Source organism: Lissotriton vulgaris, chromosome 7, assembly GCF_964263255.1.
Source record: "Lissotriton vulgaris chromosome 7, aLisVul1.2, whole genome shotgun sequence".
NCBI classification, from domain to species: Eukaryota; Metazoa; Chordata; class Amphibia; order Caudata; family Salamandridae; genus Lissotriton; species Lissotriton vulgaris.
The window spans coordinates 1,346,202,964-1,346,217,358 of NC_141695.1; the positions used below are offsets into that span (position 1 = coordinate 1,346,202,964).

The following is a 14,395-nucleotide window of genomic DNA, read 5'->3' on the forward strand; positions in this document are numbered from 1 at the left end:
TAAGAGGCACCTGGAAAGGCAAAAAGACCTGCAAAGAGACCTGCGAGGCGGCTGTCCCTGTCAGGGGCAGAGAAATAGGTAACATCTAGCCTCCGGGCCCTCTCTCAGCCACCATGACGAAGGACAAATCACTGGACCAAATCACTACCTGCCCCGGTGGAGCAAGCAATGCCAACGGCGGAGGCCCCGTCCCAGATAATGCTGCCTTGCTCGCCACGATAACCCAGGCCTGCAACACACTGGATGTGAAGATTAGTGCAGTCTCCTTCCTGAGGTAAGACCTCAGAAAGGCCATTGACCTCATTACGGAGTTGGAAACTAGGGTATCGTCTGTTGAAGACACGGTTGCAATGCTGCAACAAAAAGTTAACAAACTTACCGTCATAACACAGGAGTTGGCTTCTCGAGTAGAAGAGGCGGAGAGCCACTCCTCGCGTAACAACCTGCGCCTTATTGGGTGTCCGGAGGGGTGTGAAGGTAACTCAATGGAACGCTTCCTCACACAGTGGCTGAAATACCTCCTGCCAGGACTCCTTGTCCTTCTGCTTTGTCATGGAACAAGCCCACAGAGCATGGTCAAGGAACCGGTACTACTTGCTCGCCCTGAACAATCATGGTTAATGACAATGGGAAGTTGGGGAACCATTGGCTGGAGCATCCTGGGTCCCCCCGTTGAGACCTTGGGAGCCCTCCAGCTGCAACAGATACTTCAGGTTAGTGGAAGTATTGGGGTGGGGTGGGGGATAGGGTATCACTTTCAGTTCCACTAGAGTTACTCCAGTTTAGGAAAAGGCACAGTGACACTGCCACTTCTCTGCACGCTCTCTGCATCTGGCATCCCCCCTGAAATGTAGATGGCCCCGAATACTACTAATTTCCTGCCTGGAGGGCTCAATAATATGACTTGGAATGTTCATGGGGCACTACACAAAAATCAAACAGGTCATGCCCGGCTCCCATTTGGCTGCTAAAACTACCCCAAGATTTGCTGCGGGTTGGCAAATTAAAGACTTGGTGCTTCTTTGGATCACGGTGGAAGACTGTGGGATAGTTGGCCTCCATAAGATATGTGTCCCCTCCAGTTTTTTAGTTAAACTGAGTCAGTTTTTCTCCGTTGATTCCTTTTGGCACTTTGTCTATATGGTGGTTATGAGGACAAAAAAAAAAAATACAGGGTGCTGTTCTCAGGCAAGTCAAACAACTGGAGGTTGAAATACTCCTCTTACAGGAAACGCACATGATGGGTAACAAAGCACCATGCATGGCCTGCTTCGGTTATGATCAGGTTTATCATTCAGGGTTGGCACGAGGGTCATGAGGCATGGATATCTTCATACATCGAAGGCTCGTCTGCTGCCCGTCCAAAACCTGGCCCGATCCCGGTGGATGATACAGCCTAGTGACAAGCACACTATATGGGGAATCACTGTGTAGCTTCTATGACCCCCCCCTACCCCCCACTTTCGTAGAGTCACGCGGCTATACGGGGAAATCCCAGACAGTTTATCGGTGATGGGTGGCGATTGGAATGACACTATGGGGTTCATTGATCGATGGCGTGAGACAGACCACAGTCCCTAAACGGGAGAATCCAAACTGCATCATATAGTCTCTACCCCGGGGTGGTCGGACGCATGGTAAGCATTTCACCCAGCAGAACCAGGCTTCCCTTTCCTCTCAGCAGTACATGGATCCCTATACAGGCTAGACTACCTTTTTCTCCCACTTACCTACATTCACAGGGCCTTGTCTGTTTCCATTCTACCCAGGGGTCTATTGAACCATTCCCCCATCACCCTAAAGGTGCTTATCGGGCCTCACAAACACCCCTTCAGATGGCAAATGTCACCTTGGCACCTACACAACCCAACGTATCAAACCACTATCTGACAGGCGTTCACAGACTATTTGGAATCTAATGCAGATACTGCTCCTTCAGGTACAATACTGTGGGAAGCCCTTAAGCCAACGATCCGAGGTATAGATATTAATTATCCCGCAGGAGAAAAACGCAGCCGCCTAGCATAGGTGGTGGACTTAAGAAAACCGCCAGCGAGCTATGGAAGCCGAGGTGAGGGAGGGCAAAGGCCCTGGCGCAAAGTGCTGTCTCCTCCTGGCACGATTTACAAAAAGGGGGTGGTGATGAACAGAGTGTCTGAGTTAAACAGACCACTCTTACCCAGTCCAAAGATCAGGGCTTGATCCATCACCGTTATTTATCTCACTGCCCCATCCCAGCTCAGAACCTGGCTATATGCAAATCAGTCTGTCCCTGGCCCAGTGCATCATGGGAACAGGGCAGACTAAACTACCAAGCCAATTCTTCACCAGAAAGGAAACAAGCTACCGGGGACCGGTTTCTGGCATTTCAGCCTTCTTCGGCCCGGCTTGCTTGAATCCTGATGGAGCAGTGAGAAAGGGACTCATGTCTGAGTATACCCTGACACCCCTATAGTGGCCAAAAACGATTTACAAAAAGGGGGTGGTGATGAACAGAGTGTCTGAGTTAAACAGACCACTCTTACCCAGTCCAAAGATCAGGGCTTGATCCATCACCGTTATTTATCTCACTGCCCCATCCCAGCTCAGAACCTGGCTATATGCAAATCAGTCTGTCCCTGGCCCAGTGCATCATGGGAACAGGGCAGACTAAACTACCAAGCCAATTCTTCACCAGAAAGGAAACAAGCTACCGGGGACCGGTTTCTGGCATTTCATCCTTCTTCGGCCCGGCTTGCTTGAATCCTGATGGAGCAGTGAGAAAGGGACTCATGTCTGAGTATACCCTGCCACACCTATAGTGGCCAAAAACGATTTACAAAAAGGGGGTGGTGATGAACAGAGTGTCTGAGTTAAACAGACCACTCTTACCCAGTCCAAAGATCAGGGCTTGATCCATCACCGTTATTTATCTCACTGCCCCATCCCAGCTCAGAACCTGGCTATATGCAAATCAGTCTGTCCCTGGCCCAGTGCATCATGGGAACAGGGCAGACTAAACTACCAAGCCAATTCTTCACCAGAAAGGAAACAAGTCTCCTCCTGGCACAGCAGCAACTGCACCAACACCTCACTAACGAAGCCCAAGAGGCGTGGCAAGAGACCCAATCTAGAATTTACCAATGAGGTGATAAGTCCAGTAAGATATTACATCGCCTTTGTCATGTTGCGCAGTCACCCGCCCCGGTGCCTGTGCTGCAAAATGCAGAAGTGATTTTATGCACCACCCCAGCCAGACACTGTCGCCCAAGCGTTCGCATCCTATTATTCATCTCAATATGCTAAAAAGAAAATTACATTATCTGATCATATCGGAGAATTCCTGAGAGATATACCACTTAAAGCATTGCCCAATCATATCCAGGATCAACCAGACGCACCAATCACGGTAGAGGAGTTTGTGCGGCCTTGTCGTACATATGCCCTGGCAGCGCACCGGGTCCTAATGGATTCCGGAGTGAATTCTTACGATCTCATATGTCCCAACTAGGCCCACACCTCTTGGATGGACTCCATGAAGTCTTAGAACAACACATTTTTCCTCCTGACAGGCGCGGTGATGAAATTGTGGTGTTCCTCAAACCAGGACACCCCAACCCCCTCTCCCAAAGAACCCTCATCCTATCGCCCAATTTTTCTTCTGAACTTTGAATCTAAACTCCTGGGCAAGGTTCTCGCTAATCGCCTTCGCACATACATTCCCAAGCTTGTCCATCCTGACCAAGCTGGCTTCATGCCACACCGATCCACCCGACACAACATTAGGCGAGTCCATAACGCCATTGCGAAGGCCCCAGAACTTGGTCGCGCCTCCGCCCTTTTGGTAGCCGACCGACAAGGCGATTGGCTCCCTCAGTTGGAATTATCTATTCCAGCTCCTCCGTGACCTCAATTTTGGACAGCGTTTTTTTTGTCCTATATACAACACTTATATATGGATCTCTCTGCCTCCATAAGGGTGGCCGGAATATGATCAGCGCAATTTCCAATCAATCGGGGTACGAGACAATGCTGCCCACTTTCCCCGCTATTATTTGCATTAGCAATAGAACCACTGGAGGCATGGGTGAGGTGGGACCCCCTGGTGCGGGGATATGATTGGTCAGCAGAGGCATCCAACAGGATTGTGTTATACGGGGACGATGTGTTGTTCTTCCTAACAGACCCTGGGTTTTCTGGCCCAGAATCTTACAGATACTTCACATATTTGGGGAAACTTCAGGTCTAGGAACTAAAGCGCCAAAGCCGGTGAAGATCCCACTTTGCGGAGACCAGGGGCGAGGTACATGGGCAACCGAGCTATCCCATGCCACGGAGGGCTTTCAATACTTAGATATATACATCTCACGATGTCCAATGTCATCCTGGTCACATAATATCCACCCACTGCTATCTCGTCTCCGAGAGGAAACAAAGGGTTGTTCACCCCTACCTCAATCCCTGTGGTGCGGTCCACTATTTTTAAAATGGTCTCCTTGCCACGCATCCTACACCAACTCCAAAATTTGCCCTATACTATACCTCAAGCGTGGTTTCAACAAGGCAACACATGCCTCAATCATTTCGTGAGGGGGGAAGGGGGGGGGGGGTACTATTTGAGTTGCGCAAAAGACCTGCACACAATCTACATATTGTGGAGGGATTGCCGCAGCTGACTTATATTCTTACTATGCAGCCTGCCATTTACTAAGCATTAACGAGTGGTGGTATGGCTCGCAGACGGACCCGGCTTTCACGGTGGAGAGACTCAAGATAAGCAATACCTCTCTCTTAGATCTCCTCTATAGCCAAATGAACATCTACCCCCAGTGTGTAAAGTAGTGTTGCAGTTATGGAATTACATGGTGAGGAAGAGGGTTTGGGAGGACACCTGACACAGACGACCCCACTGTGGCATGGGACCAATCAATGACTAGTCGCTGCGCAACCAGGCTTTCGTGCGTGGGATCGTATCGGGATCTCTACGCAAGGAGACATAAGGCAAGGGACAGCCAAGTCCTTTCAGCATCTACAAACAGAATACCACCTCCACCGCACTCAATTTTACAGATACCCACAGCTTAGACATGCCCTGGCACCATTAATCCGCTCTATAAAAAGCATTGTCGGAGTTGCACCCTCTAGAAGGATGCTTATTGATGGGCGACCTCGGTGCCCACAAAATCAGGCAAATCTACCAAACATTGATCGCCCATAACCAAACTACATTAAACACAAAACGTACAGCATGGGAGGCAGACGTCCCAGACCTCACAGATGATTATTGGACAGAGGCCCTTGCCAGCCCCCGAGGTGCCACTATAGCCACACAATACAGTTTAATTCAATTTAAGTATATATACAGGGCACATTATACACGCTCTTGCCTCTGGCATATGGGTGTCATCCCGTCCCCCACTTGTCTTAGATGTGGTAAAGCAGAAGAGACCTTCCTGCACACAGTTTGGAGCGTGGGACACTCCAGTCGTGCTGGCGGAAGGTAGCCTCTGTCTGGAACAGGTTCTATCCTGGCATTTAGCCCTTGAACCCAAATTATTTCTATTACACAGTACAGAGGGTATTGGTGGAAATCGCTATAAGCAACATCTCTTATTCCTAGGCCTCACCCTAGCCAAGTGGGATATCGCACGACATTGGAAGGGGACCTCTCCGTCATCGATGGGTGGGTGGGTGGAGGCAGGTCATTGACAGGTGAATGGGGACAGACATAGTTGTGTTCCAAGCTCAAGGTTGTCTGCAAAAGTATAAGAAGATTTGGTCTTGTTGGGCAGCCTACAGAGGTATAGACCAACCCCCTTACAATCCCTAGATCCTTCTTAACCAGGCACTGCATCCACTGAATTATGTTTACCCTCATGACCGGTAGACTTGGCCATATACTCAGGCTCAAAGGACATTTCTCACAATGGGGGAGCGAAGTGTGTAGTCTGTGCCAAGGTTGTTTTATTGGTCTGCACATTCACAAGCTCTTGCTGATGTTCTGATATACTGGTACTATTCTGTAACATATTTCAACGTGATGTTATGTATTCGGCCCGGCTGTAATGTACGATAAAAATCTCAATAAAATGTATTAAAAAAAATCCTTCTCCCATAAACTAACAAACTAAATGGCAAAGAGTTGTGTTGTTTTGGTAAAGATAGTATAAACTGTTTTAACTTATTTCAGAGAGAACAGGCCAAGTCAGCAGCTAAGACATAACAAGCGTCTAAGTATTGGACAAACAGAATGACCAGAAGAGTGTATAAGGTCCAGCAAGTCCAAATAGGGAAAGAGAACTTCCATTTCCAAGGAGGACTCCAAATGGCCAATATACAAAGTATTAGGAAAGGCAGGACATTAAAGCTGTTAATGGGAGGTTGGTGTTTAATTGTGAGGTATGGAAAAACCTTATGGGATGGGGGGAAGGTAGTCTTAGGTGCATAGTTAATTAAGGGGTGAAAATATGGGACAATACTTTTTGAGCCAAATGTACAAAGCATTTTTACGGTCACAGAAACTTCAATTCAGTGTTTGCAACCACAAAAATACTTGATTTAATTTATTTCATTTATTTACTAATCCAATTTTAGAAGTTGTTAAACTGTTACTGATGCCTAAAATAGGATTGTGACCTCCCCCATACATAATCGGTATATGAAAGCAGCATGTTGTAAGAGTTCCTTCCAAATACCGAATCAGTATGAGAAGTATTAACCCCTTCGAGGCTGATGACGAGCTGGGCTCGTCATGGTGTAGCCTCCTCAAACACTGATGACGAGCCCAGCTCGTCATGAACAATGGGATTTAGAAATCTGCAGCACAGCAGCAGAATACCATGAGCATCGATGGTGTTAAAGTTTTGCCAACAAAATCTGGCTGCAAAACATTAAGAAATTCTAGATTTTGCAAGGCACTTTTAAAAAACAGTTTGCTGAGGAGTAGGCAGTGGCCCAGCAGACCAATGCTAACACTCTAAAACCTTTGTTTTTTAAGTAAACATATCTTTTAAATGCAGCACTGTTTCCTTTTAAGAAACACGGACTGCATTAAAAAAATGTACTTTATTTAAAAGGCGCTCTGAGAATTGGAGGCCAGCGGCCCCTACGTGGGCACCATCCCTGCAATGGCCAGCAATCAGAGGGAGTTGCAATTGATTCACATTAAAATTTATGGGGTAGGTCGGTTTAAGACCCACTTCAAATTTTAATTTTACAAAAACAAGTTATATAGGTCGGTTTGTAAAATGCTTTATTGGCTGAGACCAGTTTTTGGTGGCCACTAATTCATGTATCTGGCCTTCGATGTATTGTGTTGATTTTTATGGAAATATTGTATAGTGATATAATGATCCTTACAGCGCAAATAAGGACTTAAGATGATTACAAATGAGATATTCTTTCCAGGATGATGATGGAAAAATAAGATATTCTTTCAAGTGTCATTAATGTCTAGTAAGGTACTGCATCCTAGAGGATAAATAGACATTTGGTAGTGCCCCAGGAGTTTTCAGCAGCAAATGAAAGCACAGTGTACTGTCAGAGATCCCATGCTGAACAGATACGCATCTTTGACATTAGTAAGTTTGCACCAGCCCCAAAGTCTCATTAACTCAAATGCAAGGACCCTGTGCTGGAGGACAGGGTTCATTTCAAAATGCTAAAAAGTGCAGTGATCTCAATGGTATTCTGGCTTTGAGTTCATACTATGGCAGATTCTGCAGCTAGTTTGGTTATGGTACGGGTGAAGAGAGAATGTTTAACATCTGTCAGTATATCAGATCCTGAAATTCCGTACTCCTAACAATGGACATGTTGCTTCTCTGGCCTCAATTCAGAAGCAGTTCTAAGGTTGGCCTATGTATAAAATGATTCCCCCTGTAAAATTTGGTAAGGAGTCACTATCCGTTATCCATAGGCTCAACCTGTGCTACAGCCAATTGATTAAGAAACCCAACTAACTCAGCATTTCTGTGTATTCAGCAGAGCCAAGGATCTCACAATGAGTTACTCTAAACCAGACACAGCAAGAGGAGATATGCAGGCTTAGTGTTGCTTTAAACAAAGGAATCAATATCTGTATTCCCATTTACCTCAAGATATTCTAGATCCGTCTCTCTCATGCCAGTGGTCACTGTAAAGATCTGCAAAAAAGATGAGACCTCATTAGGGGAGACTATCATCTGAATATCACCAATGGCTGCTTCTCGAAGTAGAACATACTCATCACACACAATCAGTATACCCAATTACTACATGAGTTGCACAGCAAATATATAACACAAATTACTTCTGAACAAACAAGAAGCACAACCTCACTTATTAGGTGTTGAGCTGCATACATTCGTCAAACCCTGAGATGAGTTATTGAGTCGACAGTAACCACAATCGCTCACCATACATGAACTGAGAATCATACATTCCCCCCTGAAAGAGATTAGCAGCACACACTCGCTCAACTGATATCAGTTGAGAAAACCCATATATATATGCCCTATATGAGTTGAGCAGAACACTCGCTTACCCTAAAGGAAATGAGCAAAACACACATAAGAGCCAGGGGCAAGCATTTGTCAAAACTACACACTACCTAGGTATAAGGCAGCACACACCTGTAACACGAACTTAAATGCCAGTACCCAAGCAGCAAACACATTGCTATGGCTGCTAAAACAGTGAAGCTGAGCAGCACACACTTGCTGCAACTACTCACCAGGTAGGTGCTGAGCAGCATGCTCAATGCTGAAAGCTTAACAGAGCTCTCCTTGTTGGCCTCAATATCCAATGAAAACTCAGTATCAACAAGGAAAACGGCCACCTGGGGAAGTAAGCATAATAACTTTAAAATGTTTATTTATTTATAAACCAATTTTTATGGTTTACAAAAGGAATGCACCAGCCATTCATCACTGTATCTCAATAGTCTACGATTACATATACAAGTCCTCATTACCCAATGTACAGACAGTAATAAGACAAAAAGGGATGGAATCGGACAATCCCTTTATGACTAGACACCCCCTCCCAATCACTTCCCCCAAATTCTGCGATATTTCCTAGGGCATCCACGTGCCACATACATCCACATACATCCACGTGCCTTGAGCAGGTCAGCTGGGGAAGAATCGCCCCACCAGAGGGCGGCTGGGGCACTCTAGCAGCACCTTTGCGGGCCGGTGAGCAGCATATTATGGCCCCCCACTACCCCCGGTGGGAGGAGGGTTGCGCCACGTGTGGTGGCGCGCCTCGGGGGGTCGAGGCAGTGAGGCCTATACTGAAGAAGTAGCGGCCCGGGCGCTGTCTCCACGAGACTGGCTGTGAGGTACCATAATCTTGGAGGTGCGTGGGGGGCGACGCCGGAGGCCTACAGGAGCCTGGGCCTGGAGTGTTGCGGGGTGGTGGACAAGCCCTCTCGCATCGGGCCCACACAGCGACGGCAGTACTGTCAGTGAGACCTGGTGGGTCATAATCAGGTGAGAGGTGGCACAATTGACTGGCGTGAAGGGCCCCGGGACACTGGTGTCAGGCACTGGAGGCCCCATTAGGCAAGCCCGGCAAGCCAACAGCTGCATGTACCACCAGCAACACAGGGAGGCCCTGATCTATTGGCGGGTGGTACTGTTTCACCCCCTAGCCCACATCACCACACGGCCCACCCAGAGACGCAGGGGTAGCTCCACGAGGACTGGGTGCAACGTCCTTCTCCTCTTCTGCCCGCACCAAGACTACGGACTAAAGCGGGCACGTTCCCATAGGCCTCCGGCCGGGTATGGCCACCATCAGGAAAAAATGGGAGCGCAAGCTAGCGGACATGTTCCCTAAGGGCCCACCTAGGAGGGACGGGGGCCCTCACCCCAGGCCACACCAAAACATCAAACAGACTTGGGAGATGGAGAGGTGCCCATAACCAAATAATTTTTGGAGACCCATACATTAATGCAGAAAGTTGCCGGAGAGGTTCGGGAGATCGGCAGAGATGTGGACGGCGTGGGCAAGAGGGTGGAAAGAGGGTGGAAGCAATAGAAGACTCGAACCAAACCAAAGGCGAGGAAATTGAACAGCTACAGCAAGAACTTCTCTGCCTTCGCGATCAACAAGTGGATCTCAAAGGGCACGCCGAGGATCTCGAAAACAGATCTCGGCACAACAATATACCGATCCGCGGTGTCCCGTCCAAAGCAGAAGTGGCGAACATCACAAAATACTTACAGGACCTATTCCGAGAGATCTTAGGGGAACTGGCGTCTTTTGAAATCCAAATCGACAGGGCACACAGGATGGGGCTGGCGAGACGCACACCTGCTCCACCTACGGACATTTTAGCCTTTTTACCAGACTTCCCCCTGAAAGAGAGAATCCTGCCAGAAGCCCGGCGAAAACAACCTCTCCAGTATCAGGGCTACCCGGTGGCCCTTTTTCAAGATTTATCGGCCATCACACTGCAAAAAAGGAAGGCGTTCAGGGTCGCCACAACGTTTCTGCGAGACAAGGGTTCCCGTACTCATGGGGACACCCCTTTCATCTGACCTTTAAATGGAACGGATCCCTCCAACAGCAGCGATCTCTTAACCTCATAAGTGCTGCGCCCAGTCCAACGGCCGACGGCACCACTACCTCGGGAGTGCTGCCGTCGGCCGTTGGACGTTCCAGCTGCACCTGCGCAATGGAACGTTCAGCACTGGAGCTGGACGTTCCATAGCAGCTAAGGTGTTAAAGATACATGTGCCTTGCTAGGCATTGAACACAATGACAGCCCACCATCACTGGGATCATCCCAGCAGCCCACGCAGGGAGGGTGGCAGAGAGTAGGTCGCAGGAGATCTCCCAGGGTTGACCTGAAACCCAACTGGGCCACCTTGGCACGGGAACGTTCCATGGCCATCCAAGAAGGGACCAAGGACACATCGCCGGCGGATTGAGTCGGCAACGAGAGGGGGGCACATACGCACTAAGTCAACGCTGACCTCGGGGGGCCGAAGGGGTCGCCCGCTCTACATTTTTTTTTCACCACGGGCTGGTGGTATGAGTTTCTTGGCTCGAGACTGAGGTGCTATTGGGGTGTTGGGGTTGGGGATGGGGGGTGGCCTGGGGTTGGGGTGTTCAGGCCACGGGGGGGGGGGGGGAGTGGACGGCCAGGGTTTGGGGGCTGGCAGCCAGTTTGGGTGGGGGAGGTAGGGCGGGGTGGGATTGGGGGGCGTGGGGCGGGGGTAGCGGGTTCCAGTGTGTCGCAATTCAGAGGGGTTCAGAAGGGACAGCGGGGCAAGTCAGTGTCCCTGAACATTCGCGTAATCCAGAGCGGATATGATCATGGGTGAAGATGTTTTGCAAGTTCTAACCCTGAACGTGAATGAAAGGGCTTAATAACCCAGTAGAGCGGAGGGCCATCATATCACTCCTGGAGAATTCAGGTGCTACGATTTGCCTTCTACAAGAAACGCATCTGCTCTCCAGGGACTGGCATTAAATACGCTCCAGGGCTTTCCCTCATCAATACTATTCCTCCACTATGGAAAAGAAGGCTGGGGTAGCTATTCTGTTTTCTAGACACTTCACGGGCCTCGTGGGTGACAAGATCGCTGAAATTAAGGGCAGGCTTCTTGCATATAATGTACAGGTGGGGGGCAGGTCCTTGGTTATTGGGTCGGTATATGCTCCCAACACTAAACAGGAGGCTTTTCTCACAGGGGCCCTTTCAGATGTCCTAGCTTTTCCATCCCGATACACACTAGTGGGCGGAAGGAATATGCTACTTACCAGTATGCATCTGTTCTTGGCAAATAGGGCTGCTGACATTCATATCTGTGCATAGATCGCCGCCTAGTGTTGCGTCCGGATGATTGCACATTGTTGTCCTGGAAGAGTCTTCGAAGTATCACGAGATAGGTGGCTCCTCCCCTGGACTACAGTGCGTATGGGCATCCTCTCCATCCTCATATTGTTTTTCGCCATTGTGGCAGAGATGGAGTATGATACAGTAAGTAATGTCCATGCTAAAAAGAATAGTGAATGCTACAGCTGCGACAGGCACCGGGGAGGAGGGTGGGCGATATGAATGTCAGCAGCCCTACATGCCACGAACAGATGCATACTGGTAAGTAGCATATCCCGTTCGAGGCATGTGGACTGCTGAATTCATATCTGTGCATAGAATGTATAGCAGTCTGTCCCCTAGCGGTGGTTGCCTGTGCCAGCAGCAGCAGTCTGAAAAAGAGTTTTGAGAACAGCCTGTCCTACAGCTGCTTGGAGTGTACATCTACGCAGTAGTGTTTGGTAAATGTATGTATGGTAGTCTATGTGGCTGCTCTACATATTTCTTCTAGAGCATGGGTACTCACAAACTTTCTCTCGGGGGCCAAATTTATAGTGTGGTTTGTGCCCGAGGGCCGCACCGGTGGGGGCGGGGTCAGTGGAGGAGGGGGCGGGGTTAGAGTAACAAAAAAGACTGTGACCATGAGGTTGAACAGAGGTCCCTGCAGCGGACGCCTTCATCCACTGAGCCACCAGACCCTGCATACGCACATCTCTCTTTCTCTCTCTGTCACCCTCCCTCGATCTCTCCCTCCATCCCTCTTTCTCCCTCCCTCTATCTCCCTCCATCTCTCTCTCCCTCCCTCTATCTATCTCTCCCACTGTCTCCCTCCATCCCTCTCTCTCCCTCTCTCTCTCTGTCTCACTTACTCTGCCTCACTCCCTCTCACTCTCCCTCACTCTGACTGTCTCACTACCTCTCTCCTTCCGTCCCTCTCCCTCTCTCTCTCTCTGTCTCCCTCCATCTCTCCCTCCATCCCTCTCTCTCCCTCCCTCTATCTCCCTCCATCTCTCTCTCCCTCCCTCTATCCATCTCTCCCACTGTCTCCCTCCATCCCTCTCTCTCTCCCTCTCTCTCTCTGTCTCACTCACTCTGCCTCACTCCCTCTCACTCTCCCTCACTTGGACTGTCTCACTCCCTCTCTCCTTCCCTCTCCTTCCGTCCCTCTCCCTCTCCTTCCATCCCTCTCCCTCTCCTTCCCTCCCTCTCCCTTTCCTTTCCTTCCCTCCCTCACCCTCTCCTTCCCTCCCCCTCCCTCTCCTTCTCTCTCCTTCCCTCCCTCTCCCTCACTCCCCTTCCCTCTCCCTCACTCCCCTTCCCTCACTCCCCTTACCTCACCCTCACTTCCCTTCCCTCACCCTCACTTCCCTCACCCCCTTCCCTCACTTCTCTTCCCTCACTCCCCTTCCCTCACTCCCCTTCCCTCAGTCCCTCACTCCCCTTCCCTCAGTCCCTCACTCCCCTTCCCTCACTCACCTTCCCTCACTCCCTCCCTCACTCCCCTTCCCTCACTCACCTTCCCTCACTCACCTTCCCTCACTCCCCTTCCCTCACTCCCTCCCTCCCTCACTCCCCTTCCATCACTCCCTCCCACTCTCCTTCCCTCCCCTTCCCTCACTCCCTCCCCTTCCCGCACTCCCCTATTCCCTCACTCCCACCCTCACTCCCCTTCCCTCTCCCTTACTCCCCTTCCCTCACTCCCCTTCCCTCACTCCCCTTCCCTCTCCCTCACTCCCTCCCTCACTCCCCTTCCATCACTCCCTCCCACTCTCCTTCCCTCCCCTTCCCTCACTCCCTCCCTCACTCCCCTTCCCTCACTCCCTCCCACTCTCCCTCCCTCCCCTTCCCTCACTCCCTCCCTCACTTCCCTTCCCTCACTTCCCTTCCCTCACTCCCCTTCCCTCACTCTCACTTCCCTCACCCCCTTCCCTCACTCCCTCCCTCACTCCCCTTCCATCACTCCCTCCCACTCTCCTTCCCTCCCCTTCCCTCACTCCCTCCCTCACTCCCCTTCCATCACTCCCTCCCACTCTCCTTCCCTCCCCTTCCCTCACTCCCTCCCTCACTTCCCTTCCCTCACTCCCCTTCCCTCACCCTCACTTCTCTTCCCTCACTCCCCTTCCCTCACTCCCCTTCCCTCAGTCCCTCACTCCCCTTCCCTCAGTCCCTCACTCTCCTTCCCTCACTCCCTCCCTCACTCCTCTTCCCTCACTCACCTTCCCTAACTCCCCTTCCCTCACTCCCTCCCTCACTCCCCTTCCATCACTCCCTCCCACTCTCCTTCCCTCCCCTTCCCTCACTCCCTCCCTCACTCCCCTTCCCTCACTCCCTCCCACTCTCCCTCCCTCCCCTTCCCGCACTCCCCTTCCCTCACTCCCAACCTCAATCCCCTTCCCTTACTCCCCTTCCCTCACTCCCCTTCCCTCTCCCTCACTCCCCTTCCCTCACTCCCTCCCTCACTCCCCTTCCATCACTCCCTCCCACTCTCCTTCCCTCCCCTTCCCTCACTCCCTCACTCCCCTTCCCTCACTCCCTCCCACTCTCCCTCCCTCCCCTTCCCGCACTCCCCTTCCCTCACTCCCACCCTCACTCCCCTTCCCCTTCCCT

At 50.4% G+C, this 14,395-nt stretch overlaps 1 protein-coding gene across 1 annotated transcript in view; it reads right to left on the minus strand.

Moving 5' to 3' along the window:
* LOC147703662 (RING finger protein 112-like) overlaps nt 1–14,395 on the minus strand; it is a 247,865-nt gene that overhangs the window by 157,275 nt on the left and 76,195 nt on the right. Inside the window, exons 5-6 of the mRNA XM_086932000.1 lie at nt 8,693–8,797; nt 8,073–8,123 (exon numbers count right to left, since the gene is read on the minus strand). Of these exons, the coding sequence (XP_086788126.1) occupies nt 8,073–8,123; nt 8,693–8,797 (156 nt within the window). The remainder of the gene's footprint in view (nt 1–8,072; nt 8,124–8,692; nt 8,798–14,395) is intronic.